The 26,511-nt window shown below is 43.2% G+C and overlaps 1 protein-coding gene across 1 annotated transcript; it reads right to left on the bottom strand.

Annotated features, from left to right (window-relative positions):
* Positions 1–1,309: 1,309 nt before the first annotated feature.
* Positions 1,310–22,273, bottom strand: sh3bp2 (SH3-domain binding protein 2). Its single transcript, XM_061262101.1, has 15 exons — positions 22,101–22,273; positions 14,391–14,530; positions 13,592–13,694; positions 12,434–12,551; positions 11,658–11,725; positions 9,626–9,711; positions 8,616–8,687; positions 7,952–8,327; positions 7,768–7,899; positions 5,721–5,832; positions 4,872–4,927; positions 4,497–4,572; positions 3,835–3,894; positions 3,040–3,173; positions 1,310–2,702 (listed from the first exon to the last, which is right to left on the bottom strand). Exons 1-15 carry the CDS (start codon positions 22,184–22,186, stop codon positions 2,699–2,701), a joined length of 1,623 nt encoding a protein of 540 aa, XP_061118085.1. The 5' UTR covers positions 22,187–22,273; the 3' UTR covers positions 1,310–2,698.
* Between the last annotated feature and the right edge of the window lie 4,238 nt (positions 22,274–26,511).

Raw genomic sequence — 26,511 nt, 5'->3', positions numbered from 1 at the left:
ATTGTGGCTTGCTGAATGAAATTGTAATAGCTTTGTTTAAATAGCAGTTTACATTCAAATATTAGGCAGTATAAAATATTTCACCAGGAGGTTATCATATGGCACAAATGAACTTGTCCCAGCTGAAAACGTAATGCATCTAACACGCCTGGTGCAGTTCTGAACTCTGGCCCTGGCCACACGTCATCATCTTTCAGTTGAAGGATGCACGTATCGTTTGTCCTGTCAGTAGCACGTAACGCTACTCCCCCGGGGAATGGAAGTCCCAGCTTAATCGCCACAAGACTGTGGAGGCAGGGAACAGTCATTTGTCTATCAGTTTAGGTATTACTTCACACAACTTTGTGTTTAGTTATTTTAATAATAATACTAATAATACCATCAGAATATTATGGACATTTCAGTGGTTTCATGAACATCAATATTTAAATTCAATGAAACAGGGCTATGCCTAAATATTTAGCTAATCCTATACAAGGATAAAAGAATATGAAATAAAAAGACAGTTGGCCAGACGCATTCTGGGAATGTCCAGTGCAGTGTAGCTTGGAGGAGAAGATGAGGTGTTGCAGCGCCAGCAATCGATTGCCCTGCTCAGCCAGCCAGAGCCCCTTTACAGTCATCCTGCATACTGTAGGCATCATTGCCTAGCACAACACAGCTATAACACAACGCAACACAGCTACAACACAATGACAATACTACACAGCACAACAAAACACAACACAGCTACAACACAACACAGCTACAGCACAACACAGCACAGCTACACTCTAAGAAGAAATGTGTCATGTTGTGTAGAATTTGAACGCATTTAGAGAATGTGGTCAGGGACAACACACGTTGTGTTGATTCTGACACAGTGAATGTGTAATGCGCTCAATGACTGTGAATGGGCAACGTGAAGGTCTGTCATTTGAATTAATGTAAAGTGATTATGGTGATAATATGTACGTATATACGATTATTGTGCTCTGGGTACAACACCTGGACAAATATAAAACTATTAAAAACAGCAGACTTCTGAATCAATACTTTTTAATACTGCAGACATTCTCCAGCTCCTGGCAGCACTCACTGAGACTCATTTAATGTTTCAAAAGATCACATCAAACCGCTTTCAGCCCTGGAAGATTGACACCTGAAAACCAGGTCAATTTTGGTCTGTTCACCATTGAATTGCTCAAGGGGAATTACTTTACTGTACAGATGAAATCATTTCAGAAATGATCATCAAGTTGAGGCAGCACGACACACAGACATAAAAATAAACGCAGCTTCACTGAATATGCAACAAATCAGCAAAATCTCAGTCAAATAATATTTTTAATATTATGTACAAAACATATTTTTCCAATTTTTTATTTTCTTTAAAAAAGGAATGTACATACCATTTACAAATGATAACAAATGTACAGATCTTTATGTCACAGTTAAAAATGTCCTGCAGTTTGGACAATTTTGTACAGTTTGTACAGTTTGTACAATTTTGTATGTACAATTTTAACATAAAATCAAACTGTGCCTGTTCTTATAATCAAAAGAGGTAAGGATTGGATGACTGATTCCTCAAAGCAGAAGACGATTCCAAACATTTCCTGTGTACATATGGTGACAACCAGTTGTAAATTTGAACATGAATTGGTCTGTAATATGCTTGTTTCATAGAAGAACTTCCTTGAGCAGACCTTTTTTTTAACATGGCATGAGAAACGGAATTATATCACAGCTTATGTATTATATCAGACTACACAGTGTAGCAGTGTAACATTCTATACCAGACTGGGTATATAGCTGTCAACAAAATAATGTATGATAACATGTTGTACACATTGTAAAATTATATGCATTTATTTTGCTAAAATAATATTTACTTTTATATTTACATTGCATGTATGTGCAGTACATTGATCTTACATCAGTTACATGTAAGAAATTATTTTCTAATATGTGATTGTCGATATTTAGAATGCATATTTATAGTTTGCCAGGTTTCTTCATTGGCCTAGCTATTTCTGCCAGAACAGAACACTCTGGATAGGCAGAGTGTTTCTGACATGTCGGTTTTATGTATTCTGCTGACACTCATAGCATATTTAATTCTAGGTCTCTGTTTCAAGTGTTTCCCGTGTCCGTGAGCAGAGCAGTAGCTAGTCGGGGGAGTGTGGTCCGTGTGATGTCACTGTCACAGCGGTCGACCGTCTGCCCGAGCCTTGTCGTATGGAGCTCCGCTCTTTGCCGAGCCTGTCCTTGGTCCTGACCGATCCTCCGATGTGCCTCGCTTCACAAGCGTTCCGCTCAAAGTTCTGGCGCACAGTCAAGGATGTGCTTTGAGGCGCTTTCAGTTCGGGGGGGGGGGGGGGGTGCGCCTTGGGGTGTTGTAGAGAAAACTCAAAGGAGCCAGTCTCTCAGGAGGAACCCCCCTCTCTCCCTCCTCCTCTTCTGTCCCTGTCTCTCCTCTCCTGTCATCTCCCTCACATCCCTGGCTTCACTGTTATTCCCGGTGCAGAGTGGCTTCTCGGCTGAGACGGCCTCCCTGATGAGGGAAGGCCTCGCCTTTAGAGTCCCGCCAGTTTCTGTATTGAACGTTGGCCCTGTGCTCAAAGATGAGACAGGTCTCACGCAGCCTGCATTGTGTTCCGGGGACTTGAATGCTGACCGTTGGCAGTGGGTCATCCAGAGCCAGGTCAGGGGAGGGTCACCTGCAAGGATAGGCAGTATTTTAAACCATGTATCTGAAATGTGTATCTGCATGTATTTCATATGTAACACAGGTCAGCTGCCTCTATTTCATACACTTCTGAAAGTAGCTCCACCATTTGAGCTGTAGCTTACAGACAGATGTGAAAAGTCTGTGGTCAGAAAGAAAAAGTCCTGCCATTACTGAATTTAGTAATTACTCATGGTTGGAGAATTGTGCTAATTAGCAAATACAGGTGGTTGGAACAAAATACTGGGAAGGTTTTTCTTTTCTGAACCTGGATTTTCCACCTCTACTCATAATGCATTTATAACGGAAGGGTTGTTGCCCTTTGTCACCTGGGTGCGGTGTAGCCGTAGGGCTTCTGCAGACAGAGGGAGCCGTGATTGGGCAGGGCATTGCTGTAGTAGTGTTCCACAAGGGCAGCCAATGAGGGAAAAGTCATGTCTGCATCCAGGTAAATTCTGCCATTCTGGGAGGATCAGAGGCAAGAGTCAAGCACAGATACTATATACGCAAGCCAGACAGACAGTGTACATGGTGGGATCCGTTCCATCCCATTTATTCACCGACTCAATTCACCTATACAGCTCCATGCACGGGTTTACCAGCAGGATTACACAGTTAGCGGGATTACTGAACTGAGAAAGGCCCTGAACAGTTCTTTTTACTTCAGTCCATGTTCCAGATTTGGGAGAGTTCTGGGATTTAGTAGGAATCATCAGTAATACTGCTTTGTGAAACGGCCCAGAAAATGTTAGATTGAGTAAATGGCTGGGTGATGAAACAATTCAGTTTGACAAATAAATAAATAATATGGAGCTGCCCAACTGGTTAGTATTGGCTATCTGTGTGTTATATGGGTGATATATTCACATTCAGAACTCTTGCATGGCAACATATTGGCAGGTACACTATTTATTCATCACTCATGGATTCACATACAGCTTCACTCCAGCAATCTCTGATTTCACTATACATCAGCACTTTGGCAGTTCCTATGCAGGTCAAGAATAATTGTAATTGTGTCATTGCATTGATTATAATTATATGATTTAACTAATATGAAACAAATTACTAACATTATTATTATTATTATTATTATTGTTATTGAGAAACACAGTCACGCAGACCTCTTCAAATAGCCTGTAGTTTCTGGCCTTCTTGAAGCTGACGTCCCACACCACTAAGACCTGTGTTCATGTAAAAAGAAAATACAATTCCCATCATGCATGTCATACGCAGCATAGGCAATGACTGCTCAATCAATTTTCAGTTGTTTTAAGGTGTAAATCACTGTGGGTATGGATAACATTTGAATAATTCTTTTTTAACCTCCTAAGACCCGCACTCTTTTTTGGTATGCATTTTTAATTTCTCTTTGCTATTTGGGCTTATTGGGACCTGATAAGTATAAAAACTAAGCATCATCTTTTGACATGATGTAGTTTTTGAGAAAAATGATGTCCACATATGTGGACTCTCGGTCTTAAGAATGAAGTATTATGGTTGTACAGCCCAAAATGTGGAGTCCACGCATGTGTACGCCAGGTCTTAGGAGGTTAATGTAGATTTCAAATAAGGCTGAAATATTATTTTGTGTGTGTGTTTTAGTCCATCTGTCTCCATGGATAATTTTGCAATGTCACTGTAAAATGAAGTAAGACCAGATAATGAAGAATTAAGTCCATTCTGACAGAACAGAATTAACTTAATGGACATTTATTACGTCACTGGGGATGCTGCTATGATTTGTAACACCTCCTTCCTGCAGGGGAAGGTTTACTGTCTGTACCTTTGATGTCTTTGTCCCAGAGTTCCTGATGCAGTACAGACCGTCCTGTGGAGATTTGTCCGTTTCTTTAAATAACCTGTAATTAAAGCATGGTAATGATTTATGAATACGGTCATGCCCGAGGGTGGCTTTGCTCAGGGGACCAAGACTCAGGGGCTGTGATTCGCGGGGCGCAAATTCCCAAAACCGCCTTTAGAGGGCAGAAAACACAAAAGTAAATTCAGCGCTTATTAAACGCACCAAAAGACAAGAACAGTGCCTTCAGTACATCATAAGAGGGAACCGTTTTTGAAAACAAACTTCCTGCTGTGTGCAAAACAATTGTGCAGGTCTGTTAATTCTTGCAGAATCTTTTTAAAAATATTAATTTCTTACCTTTCAACATCAGTGGTGTCGGTTGTGTCAACAAACGCAGACTCTGGCAACTGCACCTAGCGAGGAACAAATAGGAAAATAGGGTTGACCTGTCATGACAACCGTACACATCCCTGACATTTTTCAATTAATGCAAAAAAAAAAAGTCAAAGCTCTTATTACTCAGGCACTCTACATTTGGTATTGTCTTGTCTTGTATTGTCTTTTATTGTCTTGTATTGTCTTGTCTTGTCTTGTATTGTCTTGTATTGTCTTGTCGGCGCACCTCAGAAGAACATTTAGTAATAAACACCACGGACATACAATATGCAGCACCTTTGGAATGGAATTGAGTGTTTTTCAGTGGCATGCTTTGGTGATATTGCACAAACGCACATCTTGACTGTGGTGTGAAAACTGTCGTCTCGTGGAAACGGAAATAAGGGTGGAGGCTTGGGACCACATGCACAGCGAGGTGCTACTCTGCCTGACAACTGTCTGACCTCGATTCAGAGAGGATCCTGACTGTCCGACTTTGTCTGCGATAGGTTGGTTCAGAGGGTCGAAGATCAGAGAACAGCCAATGCAGAGGCTGGGGCTGTGCTCCAGTATTTTTGTTCTGTTTTGCTATTATTATTTTTAAATAATAGTTAAAAACAGCTTACGGCCTTTCAGATATTTTTGCTGTCTCGGTGTGAGCGCTGTTATAACCTGAGCATAGTCAGACACATTTAGAAATGTGTACACAGTTCGAGTCCAATCTGCAGGGGCACTGTCAGCACTCAGCAAGCATGCATTCAATATGGCACCGTTTTACTTTATAAAAGTTTCGCGAATATTCTTGTTTTGAAGGCAGCTGTGTCCCCTTACCTTTTCATAGTCGTCATCAGAGTCGTCTTCGTTGTCTGCCACCTTCTTCTGTAAGTGTGCTGGCATCTCGTCCATTGAGGAACGGAAACTTTGGCCAATGGGAGATGGTCTTCTGAGGAGAAAAGAAGCATGCATCAAGGGCTATTGGCTGTAACTCCCATAGCGCTGAATGTCCCATCAGTAATCCAGGGTTTTCAACATGGCTTTAAAACACTACATCAGATAAAGATAATAAACACATTTAAGAATACTTATTTCTCAGAAACTTTTCAAAAAAAGCTTTGTGCACACATCAGTAGCTCATATACAGTCAGGTCCATAAATATTGGGACATCGACACAATTCTCCTCTTTTTGGCTCTTTACACCACCACAATGGATTTGAATGAAACTGCAGACTTTCAGCTTTAATTTGAGGATATTTACATCCAACTCAGGTGAACAGTGTAGGAACAACAGTTTCTATTGTGCCTCCCACTTTTTAAGGGACCAAAAGTAATGGGACACTTGGCTGCTCAGCTGTTCCATGGCCAGTTGTGTGTTATTCCCTCATTATCTCATTTACAAGGAGCAGATAAAAGGTCTAGACTTAATTTCAAGTGTGCTATTTGCATTTGGAATCTGTTGCTGTCAACTCTCAATATGAGATCCAAAGAGCTGTCACTATCAGTGAAGCAAGCCATCATTAGGCTGAAAAATCAAAACAAACCCATCAGAGAGATCGCAAAAACATTAGGTGTGGCCAAATCAACTGTTTGGAACATTCTTAAAAAGAAAGAACGCACCGGTGAGCTCAGCAACACCAAAAGACCCGGAAGACCACGGAAAACAACTGTGGTGGATGACAGAAGAATTCTTTCCCTGGTGAAGAAAAACCCCTTCACAACAGTTGGCCAGATCAAGAACACTCCCCAGGAGGTAGGTGTATGTGTGTCAAAGTCAACAATGAAGAGAAGACCAGAGTGAATACAGAGGGTTCACCACAAGATGTAAACCATTGGTGAGCCTCAAAAACAGGAAGACCAGATTAGAGTTTGCCAAACAACATCTAAAAAAGCCTTTACAGTTCTAGAACAACATCTTATGGACAGATGAGACAAAGATCAACTTGTACCAGAATGATGGGAAGAGAAGAGCATGGAGAAGGAAAGGAACTGCTCATGATCCGAAACATACCACCTCATCAGTGAAGCATGGTGGTGGTAGTGTCATGGCGTGGGCATATATGGCTGCCAATGGAACTGGTTCCCTTGTATTTATTGATGATGTGACTGATGACAAAAGCAGCAGGATGAATTCTGAAGTGTTTCGGGCAATATTATCTGCTCATATTCAGCCAAATGTTTCTGAACTTATTGGACGGCGCTTCACAGTGCAGATGGACAATGACCCGAAGCATACTGCGAAAGCAACCAAAGAGTTTCTTAAGGCAAAGAAGTGGAATGTTATGCAATGGCCAAGTCAATCACCTGACCTGAATCCGATTGAACATGCATTTCACTTGCTGAAGACAAAACTGAAGGGAAAATGCCCCAAGAACAAGCAGGAACTGAAGACAGTTGCAGTAGAGGCCTGGCAGAGCATCACCAGAGATGAAACCCAGCGTCTGGTGATGTCTATGCGTTCCAGACTTCAGGCTGTAATTGACTGCAAAGGATTTGCAACCAAGTATTAAAAAGGTGAAAGTTTGATTTATGATTGTTAGTTTGTCCCATTACTTTTGGTCCCTTAAAAAGTGGGAGGCACATATACAAACTGTTGTAATTCCTACACCGTTCACCTGATTTGGATGTAAATACCCTCAAATTAAAGCTGAAAGTCTGCAGTTAAAGCACATCTAGCTTCATTTCAAATATATTGTGGTGGTGTATAGAGCCAAAAAGAGGAGAATTGTGTCGATGTCCAAATATTTATGGACCTGACTGTATATGCGCAAATGTTGATTCTTGTCATCATTTGGATGGTTTATGATTTGTTCATTTGAAAAATATGTAGATTGACCCCGTGACCCCAGAAGAGGGTGGGCGATATTAAAAGCAGGCTCTTACTGGAGGGAGGATCTCGTGGGATTGGGCTTAGCCGGGGTGAGGTGCACGGGCTTGGGCACCAGCAATGGCTTATGTATGGGGGGTCTGGAGGGCGGAACCACGGGGGGGGGCGCTGGCGGGTCGTGCTGGGGCCTGGTTCGGTGGTTGGGGGGGGGGGGGCGGGGCCCCCTTCTTGGAGATGGGCAGGGTGGAAGGGCCCGGAGGGACGGTCACGGCGGGGGCGCTCCCTCGGGACGGCATGGTGGAGGCTGGGGGGTGGGGCTTCTTCAGGTTAGCCGGCAGAGGGACGGGCGGCCTGGGGCCTTTGGGTGCTGGGGTGGGTTTCTCCTTGGAGAGATTCGGCAAGTGTGGGGCAAAAGGTAACGGAGGGGGCAGGCCTTTGGTGGGGGGCAGTGGAGGGGGCGGCTTCTTGAGGACAGGTTCCGGAAGGTTCTTGGTGGGTGCGGGGGGCTGGGGGCCTTTTAAGTAGGAAAAGGCGTTTTCGGCTCTAGGAGAGGCCTTGCTGGACTGCACTGGGACAGGGGGAGGACTGTATGAAGGAGGGGGCACGGCGGGCCGATCTGGAAGACAAAAACACTTTTCAAAATGTTGATCAGTTTATTTGAATTGATCTACCTCAGTGTGTTTCATTAACATCTTCTCTACATCTCTACATTATCCCGAATGACTTAATAGCACAAGCAGAAAATATTTATACTTTAAATGGACATAACGCACTCTTGGTAGTTTTGACTTGAGTTATGATCATAAACACAGAGTTGACTTGAAGAACTTCATGAGTCCTACTGCGACAGCTGACAGACTAAAGTTTTACACAAATACGAAATGTCTCTGGAAATAAGGTGTACCTGCTGAATTCTGTGACCCATCTGGCTTTAAGTAGTCTTCTTCCTCATCTTCATCATCCTCAAGAACATAATCTAAATAATTGAAAAATAAGTTGGTTATTAAATGTGTTTTTTGCTAATAATCATTGCTTGGTTGTAAGAATCTAGGTGTACTACAGTATGACATTATCACTATCCAGTTTTGACCAGTCTGGCTCTTCTCCTCTGACCGTTCTCATTAACACAAACTCTAGAGACTGTTGTATGTAAAAATCCCAGGAGATCAGCCATTTCTGAGGTACTCAAACCACCCTGTCTGCCACCAACAATCATTCCATGGTCAACGTCACTTAGATCACATTTTTTCTCCATTCAGATGGTTGATGTGAACATTAACTGAAGCTCCTGACCTGTATCTACATGATTGGGCTGTATACCTATAGGACACTCGGTAACAAATAAGAATGTTATTACATTACATTACATTACATTATTGGCATTTGGCAGATGCTCTTATCCAGAGCAACGTACATTTGATTAGACTAAGCAGGAGACAATCCTCCCCTGGAGCAATGCAGGGTTAAGGGCCTTGCTCAAGGGCCCAACGACTGTGTGGATCTTATTGTGGCTACACCGGGATTAGAACCACCGACCTTGCGTGTCCCAGTTAATTTTAACCACTACACTACAGGCCGCCCCCGCTACGTACCCTCCCAGCAGGTATGAAATATTAGATTGCTTACACACTGATATTTGTGGGAAAAAGGAAAAAATTGTAATAACCCAGACTAAAATTACTTAAACAGCCATTTTGACTGTTCAAGAGATCTCTGAAAGGAAAACTAACTCATACAGGGGTCCCCCAGGACCAAATCCGTGGACCATTACTTTCGCTAATTGTACTTGTGTTATTTCTGTACCTAATGCCCATTGTATAAGCAGAATAAACCCCTCATTCTGCCTCTGAACCGTGCAGCACACCAACCTGTCATTGTTTATGTACAGCTGAACAGGTAGACTGTGATACGTACCTTCCTCAGGTGCATCAGCAGAGTAATTGATTTCCAGGGGGCGCTCAATGGACCCGTAGAAACTGTCTGCATCAGAGTCGGAATCACTACAACAAAACAATGATGCAATGGGACCTTTACGTTTATACCGAAACCTTTCACCTGTAAATGGTTGCCATTTATATAGCGCCTTTATCCAAAGCGCTGTACAATTGAGGCTTCATATTCACCCATTCATACTCATACTCATACTCACACTCACACACCAACGGCAATTGGCTGCCGTGCAAGGCACCAACCAGCTCGTCAGGAGCATTTGGGGATTAAGTGTCTTGCTCAGGGACACTTCCACACACACAGGGTGGGATCGAACCAGCAACCCTTTTTTTGGGGCCCTTTCTGGATTCCACGCTCACTTCTACTCTCCCCAGCTACTTACCTGATATTATTGCTACAATTTCCTGACAAGCTCATGAATAACATACCTGGGCAGATAATAACCGTCCAGACCAAATTCCATCCCTGGCTCTCTCAACCTGATCTACCTAATCATCCCATGATTTAATTGACTCACAATTAATTGTTCTCTCCATTTCCACCTCAGCTGTGTGGTGAGCATGTCTGGCACAAAATGGCTGCCATTGCATCACCCAGGTGGGTGCTACGCATAGGTGCTGGTTGAGGCCAGTTTCCCCCTCATCACTGTATACCACTTTTGAGTATGAGAGAAATGCTCTATAAATGCATGGAATTGTTATAATTAAATTACAACACAAAGAGTGTTGTACGGTGGTCTAAATCTGTGAGTCATCCTCTGTTGGTGTATGCAGTGAATAGGCCAATTGTGCCAGGGCAATTAGTAACAACAAACACTTGCGCAAAACACCAGCCCTCCATGAATGGAGTTGTGCCTCCCTGTGCTAAGCCTCTCTGTGCTAAGCCTCTCTCCAACCTCCATGACACTGGCCTGGATTCAATCATCCTTAACTTTGATTGAACAATTAAATGCAAACTTCATTTTTTTCTTCATAAACACAAATTGGTAAGTACAGCACTCACTGATACTGATATTGAATGCCATGTTTGCATTTAATTGTAAGTCAAAGTTAAGGACACATTTCGACACAGGAGATCGACCATTTCTTGTTGACAATCTGTGCAGGAATGACCTAAAACTGTTTAGAATGTTTAGAATGTTTGAAGTTTGCAAGCAAATAATATAATTTGGAACCAAAAAACGATACTTAATGTCTTGATTTCAATCTCTGTGGTTATAGGGACATAATTAAACTGAAAGGGAACAGAAAATGGCTATTCTTGAGGCTACATAGCTCGTGTGCAGTCAAAATAAGGGGAATTGGCTGTAGCTGTTTTGTGAGAAACTACAAATATGGGAAGGAAGAGCCAAAATTAGAAACGGCCACTGCAGTGAAACAACACCGCCCACAACACCTCTACACTACAGGAAACTGCACATTTTAAGTATGGTACTTATTTGTCACTCTACAGGTTGGGCAATACTCAGCATTAGTCCATAATGCTATCAGTTGATTCTGAAATATAATAGCAAGGTTACTCTTTGTAATATCATAGTTTTTTAGCATGGGGCATATTAACTGTTTTTGTTGGATTGTTAATATTATCATACTTTACAAATAATAAATCTGACACATTATTCAGCGCAGAACTCAACTTATGAAGGAAAAATGTAACAATTATTATGTTTTTACAAAAATACTTCTACGTGCCCAGTTGATTATTAAGCAGAGTATGGGTCTAGAATGCTGCTCTCTGTATACCTCTGCTTGTGAGTTTGACTCATAAACATGATCAAATAAATATATATAATAAATAAGAGATTCAGATAACTGTGATTAGACTACTTTTTGACCTTGACATTTTCAGTAAGTTTACATTGTCAGAGGAGCATGAAATCAGTCACCTCTCTGTCATGTATGTTGAGCCATGGCAAGTTTTCTTTAAGCTATTATTGGCTGACACAGACATGACCGTAATATATTATCATATCTTAAAAAAACAGCAATGAGTTTACCTCTGAACGTGTGACTCCTTCCTGTCATGGTAGTAGTCGATTTCTTTCCTCAGGTATAGCATCCAACTCTGTTCATGGAATGCAGGCATTACAGTTAGGATTTACAATATTCACAATATTGAGGATTTTGGTTTGCAGAAGTGCAAATTGATTATATAAAGAGCCCCAACCACTTTGGATCCACCATCATTTCGCACTATGATCTGCCATTATAAGTCACGAGCTACAGCTATGGATCGCAGGTGTATCTCTGGTGAAAATATTCTGCTGTGGTGTGATACAGGAGTGAACCATCACTGGGGTGTGCAGTTAAACTAAAACATCAGACCACCAGGACTGGAGTTTGGCACCCAGGGTTGTTCATCTTTTTAAAGTGAGTGATTGTTCTGTGGCCTGTAATGTGTTAATTGTTCTGTGTCTCTGGTCTGTAATTGTACTTCCCTCTAGGGTCTTTCAGTGAACTTATCCCTGGTTATGGGTATGCACTTTGTTGTACGTCGCTCTGGATAAGAGCGTCTGCTAAATGCCAATAATGTAATGTAATGTAATGTAATGTAATCCAATTCCTGGAGATTTCCCCAGCATCCAATTTTGATGAGTAACATGACGATTTGTTCTTTTTTTTTTCATGGTTTATATGTCTGTGCCACCCGAAAGTAACCTATGCCTCCACTATTTTATTTTGGTTTATAGAAAAATTATTACTTGTGACAGCCCTTTTCTTGTACTTTTGCCCAAGCCAAGCTGGTGTCAGAAGATCAGGGCCTCTCCCTCACCTTTCTCTCCTCCTCACTGGCTGCAGAGAAGCACCAGGTGCGGTGTTTCTTGCTGAAGTGGACGATCTTGAAAGGGAAGACATTGCTAGAGGTGGTCTCCTCTGGTGCTCTCATCACCCTGCCAGCCAATCAGGAAAGAAGGAATGGAACAAATCAACCAATCAGGTGGGAGGTAAATTATTTAATTCTAATTTGTAAATGAGCACAGAGTGTATAATAAAAAGGTATGTTTTTAAATAACCATTTTGAGTAAAATGAGAATGTTTTAAATGGTTTTTTCATATTTTTTAATGCATACAGAGGGGTAATAATTCCAATGCAAATGAATTAACCAACAAAGGTCTTTCTCACATAAAAGTGGGAGATCATCAAGTATCCAAAAGATAAAATGACAACACCCAAAATTACTTTTCCAAGCTTCCACCCCTAAATCTTGTGCCCACAGAGAATTTGTTTAGTTGTCTGGAGATTTGTTAGCATTCTGCTCGCTGGAGCATTGCGAGCCTTTGATCATGTGCGAGATAATAATTCCTATTACAGTAACAGCAAAAAGGTCGCTTCAATGAAGTCTGAATGCTGCCTTCAATTTGCTCAGGAATAAGAGCTTGCTAGACGGGCGATAAGCTTTGCTAGTCTAGCTGGCCTGCGGGCCAGACCCGTGCTATTAAAGAGCTATTTATACAGCACCGCGTGGATGGTTACACAGTAATTACAGATTCAGATACTGCCACGTGGAGCCAGGAGAACACAGGCAAAGCTGACTGGCAACAGGCAGGCTACTTCCATGGTTGTACCGTAGCATATTCAATCTACATTTTCCCTTCATAACAAGCATATTTACTTTTTTCTTAACCCCTTGAAGAATAGGTCTTTTGGAATGACACTTCTACAAGTTCTATTGTGTTACCATGGGAACTAACACCTGAAGGCAGTTCTAGCAGCAGCGGAACCCCTAAGCAGCACAATGCACCTACGGACACTGTACAGAGAGACTGAGGGAGAGAGAGAGAGAGAGAGAGAGAGACAGAGAGAGAGAGAGAGAGGGGGGAGAGAGAGAGAGACAGAGAGAGAGAGAGAGAGAGAGAGGCACATGAAAGCCACACGTGGCCTAGATTAGGATGTCTACGAACACGCGTGACTGAGCAGATACGTACTGACCTGTTGTAGCCCATGAGAGAGAACGCCCCCTGTGGCGAGGGGGAGGTACTGCTCTTGAAGTAGTATATGCAGCCCTTGTGGAGGATGATGAATCGCAGGGGCCCTGTGGAGATGATGGGCAGACATGTTACAAGGCGTTACATCTGGAAGCCATTTCCCTAAAAGCACGGCTGCTTATTTAAACTGGAGGTAAATAGAAGAGATCTGCCCAGGGCTGCATAAACAAACTGGAGTGTTGGTAGCGCATGCAAAAAGACTACAGAGACAGTAGGCTCTGGCTACTGATTTGGGAATGCAGGTGTTATTTAACCTGTCTGAGGGAGAAATTAATATAATCAGCAACTAGACTTATACAAACCAAGGCAGCAGTTTTGATGCGTTTTCCCAAACTGGGGAAACATACATATTCAATAATAGTACACGTGGATATTAATTTGAATTTAAATTTACATTGAGGCATTCAGCACTCTCAAGTATCGGACTTACAAAAAAATCATAAAGAATACATGTTGACATTTAGCAGACATTTTTATACTTTTTGCTTACATGAAAAGCTTACGCAAAAAGTAGAGAAAATACTAATGAGTCACAACTGATAGCAGACCCACAATACTGTATGTACAAGGTGCAGTGTTTAAGGTGATGGGATTGGGGGCACAGTGCCTTTAGGAGACCATGGGATTGGGGGCACAGTGCCTTTAGGAGACCATGGGATTGGGGGCACAGTGCCTTTAGGAGACCATGGAATTGGGGGCGCAGTGCCTTTAGGGGACAATGGGATTGGGGTACAGTTACTCACATTTCAGGAGGCTGAACTGGCTCCCCCCTTTCTTGTGTAGGTACCCGGATTGGGACACCCCGCCTGGCATGGTAAGGAGGTTCTGGGCCCCGATGGCCCTCATGGGCACTGGCCAGGATATCTCTGCGGAGGCCATGTTTCTGTGAGGAGGAGACACATTGTCAGCTAACCTGCTACACTTTCCTTCAATGAATGGCTGAACGAATTAACAAATGAACGAATGAACGAATGAACGAATGAACGAATGAACGAATGAACAAATTAATTAATTAATTAATTAATTAATTAATTAATGATTTGTATAAAAACTAAAACATAAAACAGGACAGACAATTCAACACTGAACATTAGGCATAAAAATAAATAACATATTATAATGCTGATACAATGGGAAATAAATAATGAGCATAGATTATGTCCAATTGTATAGGCAATATACTTTCCTACGGACAAGGACAAAGTATTCAAACTCATCAACAGATGCTTTGATTGATAAATTGTTGATTATTCCAAATATTATTGTATAATATAATAAGTTCAATGTCTACGGCCGGATGGAGTTTGTACTCCATGCTTCATGGATGAGAAGGGTGAGAACGGTTGGGCAGTATCTTGTGAGACGGGACAAAAACAAACATCAAGCACAGTGGAGCGCCATCCCTTCCACGGAAGTGACTGTACGCATCGGCCCGTAGCGAGCTGGCCCGAAACCAGCAGGGCTGAGCGAGCTGAAACCAGCAGGGCTGAGCGAGCTGAAACCAGCAGGGCTGAGCGAGCTGAAACCAGCAGGGCTGAGCTGGCCTGAAACCAGCAGGGCTGAGCTGGCCTGAAACCAGCAGGGCTGAGCGAGCTGAAACCAGCAGGGCTGAGCGAGCTGAAACCAGCAGGGCTGAGCGAGCTGAAACCAGCAGGGCTGAGCGAGCTGAAACCAGCAGGGCTGAGCGAGCTGAAACCAGCAGGGCTGAGCGAGCTGGCCCGGTGAGTCCCTGCTCTTCCTGCCTCATCGCGCTCAGTGCATTTACACAGCTGGGCTCCTGCTCGTCCTGACACCCGGGCAGAGAAACGGAAGAACCACTGCAGCACCATCGGAAGTAGGCTGGTCCTCATTGTGATCCCCGCAGTGCAGAACCTGACCTTTGATGGCCTGTGGTCTGACCAGGAACTGAACCCATAGTCTCCGTCATCAATTCTCCAGAACGATGAGCATTTATCTCACGGCATAGAAAACAATCCGGGGAGTTACAGTGCATCACTAACTCACGTATGCAAGTTACTTGCACAAGGGAGGTTGCTGAAGATATTTCAAAATTCTTTATTTCCTGATTTGTCAAAGAAGTGGAGGATATTTTTGAGTCACTTCAGCTGCTCCTTGAGCAATACTGTTTGTACTGGCTCTCCTCTTTTCTCATAGAGTGCTCCCAGACTCTCATTCCCCTTTGAAACACAATGAACTCCCTTATGCTTTTTCCTAACTTGGCTGGCCTTCTTCTACAGTCAGACTAACATTTGGACAGGAGAGGTAATGCAGCTCTTCCCACCTTCAAAGGGCAGTTGAATTCAAGGCAGTGCAATGAATCCCAAATCACACAGCAGCGGGTTTGAATGGCCTTGTCGAAGCACAAAAGTACAGTCATTTCAAAAGACCAGAAAAGATTCCTTCTCCCAGTTTAAGATGAAAGGTGAGCAAAAACCCTCTGAAATGTTAGAAAATACAGTACATCCCTAGTAAGCATAATCTATAAACTAAAATAATGGAGGTCTAAGTGGCTGTGTAACCTGCACATATATATTACACTATAAACCACACAAAAAGAGGTGACTAACCTGTATTAGATTTGAAATTCCTGCAATACACAGTATGCACATATTTTCAAATACATGTGTTTGCGATACTGGCCATCCCCGGGTAAAATCAACAGAGGAAGTCTCTCTCCCACCTCTCCATCCTCTTACCTCCGGCTGCTTCGCCTTTGAGGCGTCCGATTGGCTAGGCTCTCCCTGGACATGCTGAGGACCGAGGCGGGAGCCGGGCAGGGAGCCTGGGGCGACGGAGAGGGCGACGGAGAGAGCGACGGAGCAAAGGAGCGGTGCTGCTAAATCCTGACCGCCGCAGAGAGCGTCGCAGGAGAAGAGCAGAAAAACCTCAAGCGAAAGCTCTGCCCACCCCCACCCCCCACCCCCACCCCTCTCTGAACAGGAAGGGGCAGCAGAGCAGAGCAGGAAGAGGGACGTTTCCCCAGGAACCCAGCAGACCCCTGTCCGATCGCGCTCTGACATCTCCTCCTTCCTCTGAAGGGACAGTACCAGCAAAACTCCAGACGGAAATAAAAACCGCTGATCCCGCAGACCGGGCCAGGGCGGGGACCAGGGCTGACTGCCCAGACCCGCCGTCCTCAAGCAAGGGGTAGTTTAACTTTCCGATGGGCGGGGCGGGAAGGCGCTCTAGTGCTATTCGCTGCTCTCTGAGTCAGAAGTCTTGCAACTTCGGAGAGCGGCTTAAATTTGGCGCACGGCTCTCGCTGCTGTGCGTGGATTCTCACTCGGAGCGCTGAGGTACCGGTTCGCGTCTCGGACGTGGCGGGCGGGCGACTGAGTTTATGCCGACCTTGCCACGACCTCTCCTTAGAGAGGGACTCAATAAGGCTGGCAGCCCGTCTTTATCTCCCCTGCTGCTGGCTTTTGAAGTCCAAGCTGTTTTGATTTGGGAGAAGGGGGATGAAGCGATAACCGGGCAAACAACACCCCCCCCCCTCCCCCCTTTGGGTATTTCCGTCAGACCTCCTCTCTGGGGGTTTCTACCAAACACAAGGGACGGACTCTTCCACAAGGGAAGGACTCTTCCACTAGGGGCGGACTCTTCCACATCTGTGACCTAAAGACAAACCTGCCTCAACAGCAGCCGAAAAGAAAGGCTGTGAAAGGCTTGTTTTTGTTTCATTTTCATTTCATTTTTTTCTTGTCGTTGTGGTTTTTTTAAACTTGATCTCTTGGAAGATTGTCCCCTTCTCAGAGATTGGCTTGAATGGCACATGATTTTACTGTTCCCAAGTTACCTCACCTGCCTGGATCCTCTTATCAGATCACCATGTCTCCTTAGTATGTTCACACACCGCCTGCTCTTGTGCTACTGTGTACACAAGATCAACAAAGTGATGAGTCAGCCATGGTGGGCCACGGCCATGGCTCAAATAGTATCCTGGTCCATCCATTTAACTTGGCTGAACCACCAACACCCAATTGTGAAAGCCCACCTCGGTTGATCTAATTGTCTGGAGGCTCAACTATATGAATATTTCCGGCTACACACATGGTTCAGCAGAAACACATTTTAACTCTAACATGGGCTCTACTGAATTAATCTACACTAGTAGAGTTCGGACAGATCTGGCTCAGAGATAAGACTGGAGTATTGAACAGATCAGTTTGGATGACTTCTTGACCTGCAGGTCAACATTAGAATGATTGTGTGCACCTTATTTGTCTTTTCTGCTCAAGGACTGTTCAGCTGCGATCATCAAACAGACATTTAGAGCATTTACTGCAGCTTCAAACAATCAGGCCATATTTTAAGGCCCTGTTCTATAACATCGGATTGACAAAGTGCTAACTAAACACCTTCATCTGTTTTCATGATAATTATTCTCTTACCTATAGTTTATAGGTCAACTAGGCAAAAGGACCAGTAATAACATCACATCGGTATGTGTCTACATTCAGGAAAGGAGGATACATACACCCTCCCTGCTCAATACTGACTCCTATTCCTTCCACTCAAGCCAGTATCAGAGGGTGATTAGCATAGCCATGCTTGAATGATGTTTCAAGGCAGAAACACCAGAGGGTTCAGCAATTCTGTTTATTAATGTATGATTGCATATGATATAACACCCTCTGGCAGCCACAATTATATTTGAAGCAAGGGCAAAGTCTGAAGAAAGTTATTGTTCTGGTCCCTTTTCCTCTTTTTGTGCAAGCATCCTGCAGAATTCATGTTTACTCTTATCCTCACAAGTACAAGCAAGTGGCCAGTAATGACTGGCTGGGCAAGATCTCCTTGATTTCCTGAAAATAAGCTGTTTAAAAGAAGAGGTTCGCATATCAAAAATGGGGAACTAGGTCTCCAAAGGAAGGGACATGTAAGTGGAACTGCCTGGAAATGCATTTCATTCAACCCATTTCCTGATTTGCTAAGACTGGTAAATAAGGCTAATACTTTCTTCTGCACCAATGTATGGGAGATTCCCATCCAGAAAAGCTCTAAACAAAATTAGAACAAAATTCCAGAACAATCACATGGACGAAATTCAGTTGTGAATAACAGAGCACTTCAAATGAAAGCAATCGAATGTTACAATAAAGAATTATGCTGTCTTTACAAACACAGTTCGTATTTCAAACTGAGCTAGTTTCGGTGACTTGCATTTGCTTGTTGATCAAATTGTGTGCAGACATACATACTTTAAGAGGTGATGTTTACTTAAAAGCTGAAGCCTATGTTCCCTTAATACAAAAAAAAACACACAAGGCAGTAAACGGAGTGAGCATTTTTAAGAATGGTAATGGTGATTATTTAAAAGGTGAAAGATTAAAAAACGCAATACCCTTGTGAATCAGAGAAAGGGAGATTTGCATCAGGCCGACGATGCCTGGGAGCCACGTGTTCCACCTCAACCTTCAACCGCAAGCTTCCTGACATGCATGCATTTCCTCTGTTGCATTTACTTTGGTATTTTAATCTCTTGTTGCACACCAGCCACCCACAAGCCGCTTCATTTCAATAATTCAGTCAGACGCCTATGTCTGCGCAGTTCGGCCTACGTGTGCCCTTTCATCACCTGTCTGCGCTTGCACAAACTCTGGGAAATGTTTGAGGACGGTGCTATGCTACGGCTGAGAGTGGGCAGACCAGAGACCACCGTCTGAAAGTCTTTGAACAATGTTGATATCCACTAATCATTACAATCAACCAGAACAATGATGAAATCCAATAATCGTTACAATCAACCAGAACAATGCTGAAATCCATCAATCACCACAATCAAACTGAGAAATGCTGGAATACACCAATCAACATAATCCTCCAGAACAATGCTGAAATTCACCGATCACCACAATCAACCAGAACAATGTTGTCATGATCCAGTGTGGACAGTATAAACTGCTCTACTTTGAACATTACTGTATTTGGTTACAGGAAGCACTTGTGTGGTTGTAATGTATCTAATCATCATCCCTCGTGAGTTGTCAGGAAATTGTTGTCGTTGTACTGTATTTACATTTTTTGTTTCTTCTCCCTGAAGATTTACCCATATTAGGCTGAATTTGTGAAATTCTGTTGTTTATATTGCATCACTTGTGATTTGTCCCTGTTGTGGCTGTAGGAGGAGACTTTAAAGTGTCATGTCTTGCCATTCAATTTGACCAGTCATCATGCTCAATCTTATAAACACAAATAGCACAGTATGAATTTCGCTCCTCTGTTCAGCCTGCATTGCCACAGTACTTACTGGCCCTTCACACAGAGCATTTCTGCTTTGTGGCAAGAGTGGCTTTTCCTGCGCATCATTTCCTGTCTCCTAATATGTGCACACTCTTCTCCACAGGAAGCATTGCTTCCTAATCATAGACTCCAATCAACTCAAATGAGCTTCTGTGAACATTGTTCTAATTGTGAAATATGATGTAATCATGGGAGAAAAAAAGCAGCTTAAATGAATTCATTCACCACATCATATTACTATTCAAAAGTTTTCTTGAGTCAAATTTTTACTTTGTTATTGATGCAAAAACAATTAAGCTGAATTGAATGGTCTGTATAACCATTTTAATGTATGCATTCTAATGTAATGCTAATGCTACAATTACTGTATATCAACTCCACATTACCATTATGCTTTACCTGGGAATTGAAATACCAGAACGAAAAAGCAGCACATGTATCTGTAATGCTCCTTTTTCAGTTATATCCACTACCAACCTCTTGAGTACTTCCTCTGAAAATACATTTTAAAGATAATACAGGTTTCAATGTCAACTGATAAAAAAAAAAAAAAAATGTAAACACAAATGATATGCAGTATGATGTTACTTGCACAGTTTTTGATGAATTAGGCCTAGGTTAGTGTCTATGTACTCAGGGGGACCACCATGGCTGCAGATGTGAGTGTACAGCACAGTCCTCAGCACCCACACTAATTCCACTTCTATCACTGCAAGCGGCTGTATATATTTCAGCCTACATGATCATGTTCACATATGCAATTGGCTTTGACGGCTGAAGCTAACTATCATTGCTAACATGTACATGAAAAACGGTACCTTGCTCTGCAAAATAACATTCAGTGATTTGTCTACAGCCTATGTGATACGTGTCACACCATCTTTACGTGGGTAAACCAAAGTAATTATAATCAAATCTATAATAAAAAACACGAGGAATCCCTGTGGAACTGCTACTGTGTGACACTTATCTGAATACTTTAGCATGATACCAATCCCTTGCTTATATTTTCTGTTTGACAATTCATTTAGAATAAAGTTAGTGAATACTCATGGCACACTTTCTCTACTGTATGACATGGATGCTGTCTAGACTTTGTAGTCTGTAACAGTAATAATGCTGTACTATATAGCAGTTGAGCTGCACATACTCTGTACTGTATAGCAGTTGAGCTGCACATACTCTGTACTGTGTAACATAACTATATATGTGGTAAAGAAAGATGTTGTATAGGACTGTGCCATAGAACAGAGATGCCATAGAAAACTTGCTTCAAGATATGTGCTTGTAGCACACCCTACTGTGTGTTTGTTCAGTCCAATCAAATGACCTTTTCAATATAAAAATGAAAATGTAAAACCTCCATTAGTCCACTTCACACCATGGTAAGCTCAACAGGGGACATTTGGGAGAATACTAACGAGTACCGTGTACCCCAGATATCCATTTCTGCTTACGGTATGTAATCTTCTAGAATGGCAAATTGGAATATCAAAACCAAAACCAAAAGTTCTGAAGGCTGTCCCTGCAATGGTCTTGAGAACTTGATTAGGTTTTGCAAATCCATTGAAATTTTACTTGTAGATGGTCAGTCACTTTATTGGGAAAAGTTGGGGATGTTACCATGACTTGACCATGATTTTTTCTGTAACTTTGACCGACATTTGAACGACAAGTACATTTTAAGGAGTGTTTGCATAAACCTAACTGGAATATTCCCTGATGTTCTTCTGTTAAAATTATAGATGCATATGTATCGCCAACCTCTGAGGGAAGACATTGTCTCACAGTCTCTACACTCATATTGTTCAAGCACACAATCCAGCCACATTTAATGTGACACAAGTTCACTGTCACTCAAAGGCAGATGCGGTAATACACAAGTTCCCATTGAAGGCGAAACCGTTTTCAGACCATGTTCCACGTGTGCCTTTTGAACCATTACGTTCAATGAAGCAGCCTTGCAACTGCTCACTTGGTTCTGTTCTCAGCTTCGCCCAGTGAGCTAATGCGGACATTTCGCGGTGTTATCGCAGAAGCAGTAACCTGTCTTTGTTTGAGTGAACAACCTGGGGTCTCGCCATTCCCAAAGGCGCCACTAAAACTCAGCAGATCCCTTCTCTCTTCTCAAACATGGCATGGGTTTCTACGCCAAGGACACTACACAGAGCTCTGAATACACATAAGACGGGGATTTGAAGCAGACTTACGTGAGATCCCGCTCTTTGAAGCACATTCTGGCGCTCTGCTGGTTCGAGAAGGCAAACGATTTTTTCTTTTTTATCGAGGTAGCCATGGGAGACGGAAGGACAAGGCGACCATGTTATCTCCCGCAGAGTGGTTAACAGAGCAGTTGGAACAGGAGGCAAGAGGGCCTCACACAGCGACGTTCACTTTGTGACGAGTCATTTCCGCCAGGCTTTATTTGATACCCCCCCCTTCCCCCTATGTTGGCCGTCAAAGCTACTTCCTTTTCTCATGAAGTCCCTGATTGGCCACGGTGACGCGTTGCAAGCTAGAGCTCGCAGGCTGACCAGCAACTGCCAAAAGGGGCTTTCCAGTACTCATCGGAACAACTGCGGAAAAGAAACACTTGAAGCCGTGGACATGTATAAATATGCTGACAAACGGTGAAACAGATCTTCGGCTGTTCAGACTGACAGTAAATGGATTCCTAAACCCCCCCCTTACCCCCCACTCAGCCAAACTAACTTTCATTTTCCCAGTTTATAATTAGTTTATGGTTCTTCTTTCAGTTTGTGTCTTTTGATCAGGGCAAATAATCACATATCCACAATACGCTTCAACTCTGGAGACTCTGGACAACAGCTCACCAGTTCACTCTCTGAAGAAATAATCCTGTTCAATTTCCAAAAACTATTCCAAAAACTAAACTGTTCAAAAATTTTATTTCAGCTCAAGATTTACTCACAGATTTTTAACAGCAACAACTATAATGTCAATTTTAGAAAAAAAATTTCAGGTTGGAAAATGACAAACAGAACAGACTCAGACTGCACACACAGACACACATCCACGTATACATATACACATACCCCCCACGCACAAATAAGAAATTTAGAGTCTGCATGCCACAATTTCATAAATCAGTTGTACAGTACATTCACAAAACCTTTTACCTGTGTGTCGTTCACTCAGAGTTTTGCTGCCGTAAGCAAAACAAAAGGTTGAGGGCAAGAAGACGACGTGCAAAGTCTTTGAAGTCCAACGCATTTTATTTTCCTGCACAAGCTTAACACAACTGCAGGTGGGTGGGGAGAAGCCTGCTGCTGTATTGCAAATTGTTCTGGTGCTGTGCTGGTCATGGATTGTCCATAACAAACACCATGTTCGAGCATAGGGTGGCTCATAAGTGTACTTGGTACCTGAGCACCTTAGGCCAAAGATGGATGATCGACTTTGTGGCCGTATGAGGAAGGCCGTCAAACTGAAGAAGGAGGCCTTTCGGGCTTGGCTGGCCCGGGGGTCCCCTGAAGCAGCAGACAGGTACCGGGTGACCGGTCAATCTACGTCCCAACCCTCACCTATGGTCACAAGCTTTGGGTAGTGACCGAAAGAACGAGATTGTGTATACAAGAGGCCGAAATGAGCTTCCTCCGTAGGGTGGCTGGGCACAGCCTTAGAGATAGGGTGAGGAGCTTGGACATCCGGAGGGAGCCGCTGCTCCTTCGCGTCGAAAGGAGCCAACTGAGGTGGTTCGGGCATCTGGTCAGGATGCCTCCCGGGCGCCTCCCTTTGGAGGTAGACCCAGAACCCGCTGGAGAGATTATATATCTCTCCTGGCCTGGGAATGCCTCAGGATCCCCCAGGAGGAGCTGGAATGCGTTGCTGGGGAGAGGGACGCCTGGAATACCCAGCTTAGCCTACTGCCACCGCGACCCAACTCCAGATAAGCGGGTGATAATGGATGGATGGATGTATCGCAAATTTGGAGGAGTCTGTCAGAAAACCCTGAGGATACAGAAGATGTTGCCTTGCTGGTACCTCAACTTCTCATCTCAGAGTGTGGGAAAACCACTGGACATCAACAGACATGTTGGAGAGGACAATGAGGTGTTGAAACACCAGCTGTTCTCAAATTAAATCCTGGGGCCTACCCTGTACACGCTGGCTTTCTTATGGCCAATCCCTTCATCAATTGTATTTTTTGTTGGCTTGTGTTCTCTGCTACTATATCCCATCCACTTCAAGGTTTGACATGTTGTGCGTTCTGCTGCATACTACCAATGTAATGCATGGTTATTTGTGTTACTGAACCTCAAAACCTCAAAACAACTGAACCTCTTGATCATGTCTGCATGCTTTTATGCATTGAGTTGCTGCCACGTGATTGGCCGATTAGATATTTGACAAGCTGGTGTACAAGTCTTGCTAATAAAGTGGTCACTGAGTGTATTTAAGACCAAGTTTGAGAGCCACTGCTATAGCAAACAAGGACACCCTGACCACAAGTCTGCGACAAGCAGGTCTACACAGAGCTGGAAAAACCGTGCTGTCTGATGCAACATTAAGACACATGAGGGCAAAGCAAAACCACACACACTGCCAAGTGGTGGGAGGAAACATGGTCATTATAATTAGGTAGCATTTCAAAGGAAGTATCTCTGAAAGACAGCAATGACTGGGAAAGTACCGTATTGATCAATTAATTCAGTAAGCCAAAATAAAATCCCTTTGTGTGCCAACTAATCACACAAACCCACCACACGACGTACATTTGTCTCGTAATTATTCACCACATTGACACCTGCGAGTGACTCACAGAAAAAAAGTACGCCAAGTATTGTATCTTGTCTTAACTCCTTTTCAATTCAACACGTCTATTTTATCAGTCCATATGCTGGTGTTCATAAACATAGCACATTCCCTGTCACTTACGTGGCAAGAGACAAAATAAATATATAGTTGTGGTTTAGTCCATTTTCATGTAATTGTTACGGCTGTATAGAGATTTATATGAACTTCCTATATTAACTGCGATAGGCGTTGAATGATGTCATTTCCCTACCGCTGTCAAAGTTCTGCAGGTGCGTATCCTGCAGATAATGCAGAGGCTTGACGGCTGATGCATCACAGACATTCATGAGAACCCCTTCTACACAGCAGCACAATTTCAGGGATTGGCCCCTGCTTAGTCTAATCAACTGTAAGTTGCTTTGTAAAATAACCATTTTGACATTACGTTTAAGAATTGGGCGGCACGGATGGTGCAGTGGTTAGCACTGCCACCTCACAGCAAGGAAGTCCTGGGTTCGAATCCCTGTCGGCCGGGGCCTCTCTGTGCGGAGTTTGCATGTTCTCCCTGTGTTCGCGTGGGTTTCCTCCGGGTACTCCGGTTTCCTCCCACAGTCCAAAGACATGCAGGTTAGGCTGATTGGAGAGTCTAAATTGCCCGTAGGTATGAGTGTGTGAGTGAATGGTGTGTGTGCCCTGCGATGGACTGGCGACCTGTCCAGGGTGTATTCCTGCCTTTTGCCCAATGTATGCTGGGATAGGCTCCAGCCCCCCTGCAACCCTGATCAGGATACGCGGGTTAAGATGATGAATTAATGAATTAATTTAATAATTGAGCACATGCCATTCTTCTACGTTGAATGCACCTCGGCATTGCAAGCCCAATTCTGTTGTGTTCCCCATTTCTCATTATATAAACAAGCTCTCTGGTACTTTACATGTACAATTTTGCCCATTCCTGTTGGACCAGCTCGAGCAGAGCAGCTGCGATGGAGTGGAGAGGCAGCAACAACAACCATGTGGCTCAGCAATCCCTCTGTCACTGGCCAATGCTATGGCAATTCACTCGGTGGGACATCAGGCTCTGTGCAGCATAACAATCTATGTATTCCCCCACCTCTCCTGTGGTTGAATCAACTTCCTATAAAGGTCATGACAGTTACATTACATTACATTATTGACATTTGGCAGACGCTCTTATCCAGAGCGACGTACAGTTGATTAGATTAAGCAGGAGACAATCCTCCCATGGAGCAAGGCAGGGTTAAGGGCCTTGGTCAAGGGCCCAACGGCTGTGTGGATCTTATTGTGGCTACACCTACCGGGATTAGAACCACCGACCTTGTGTGGCCCAGTCATTTACCTTAACCACTACGCTACAGGCCACTACAGTTAAATCACTGGCCATTTTTGGACACTGAGCCCCCGGCCCTTTCAGACCCCAACTTCAATTCCATCTCACTCCCACCAACAATACTAGCTTTTCTGTTATGATATGCATCTGACATTATGTCATGATTCTAGGCTGGCATAGATAACCTGCATTAGCGCTTGAGAGATATTGTGCATGTACTCTCTCTGACCTAAGAGTGTTGTTATCAAGGTTAATGTCACTGTTGTTCATATAACTCAGGTGTATGGATGTCCGTTCCCATTTTAAGTTAAGTAAATTATTTTGTCATTTTGTCATTCTTTCTATCTGCAAATTCTCGTCAAAGCAGAAGAGAAGCTGGCATTTACGCAATTGGTCTGATTGAACCTAAATTCTCAGGAAGCTAAATCCCTCCTACAAAGCAATGATGTCAAACCATTTTGAAAAAAGATTTGTTCATTCAAATCGACAAGTGAAAAAATGTATAGATTAAA

The sequence above is a fragment of the Conger conger genome, chromosome 12, assembly GCF_963514075.1.
Source record: "Conger conger chromosome 12, fConCon1.1, whole genome shotgun sequence".
NCBI classification, from domain to species: Eukaryota; Metazoa; Chordata; class Actinopteri; order Anguilliformes; family Congridae; genus Conger; species Conger conger.
Note: the sequence above shows the minus strand (reverse complement) of the source record. Positions and strands in the feature narration are given on the sequence as shown.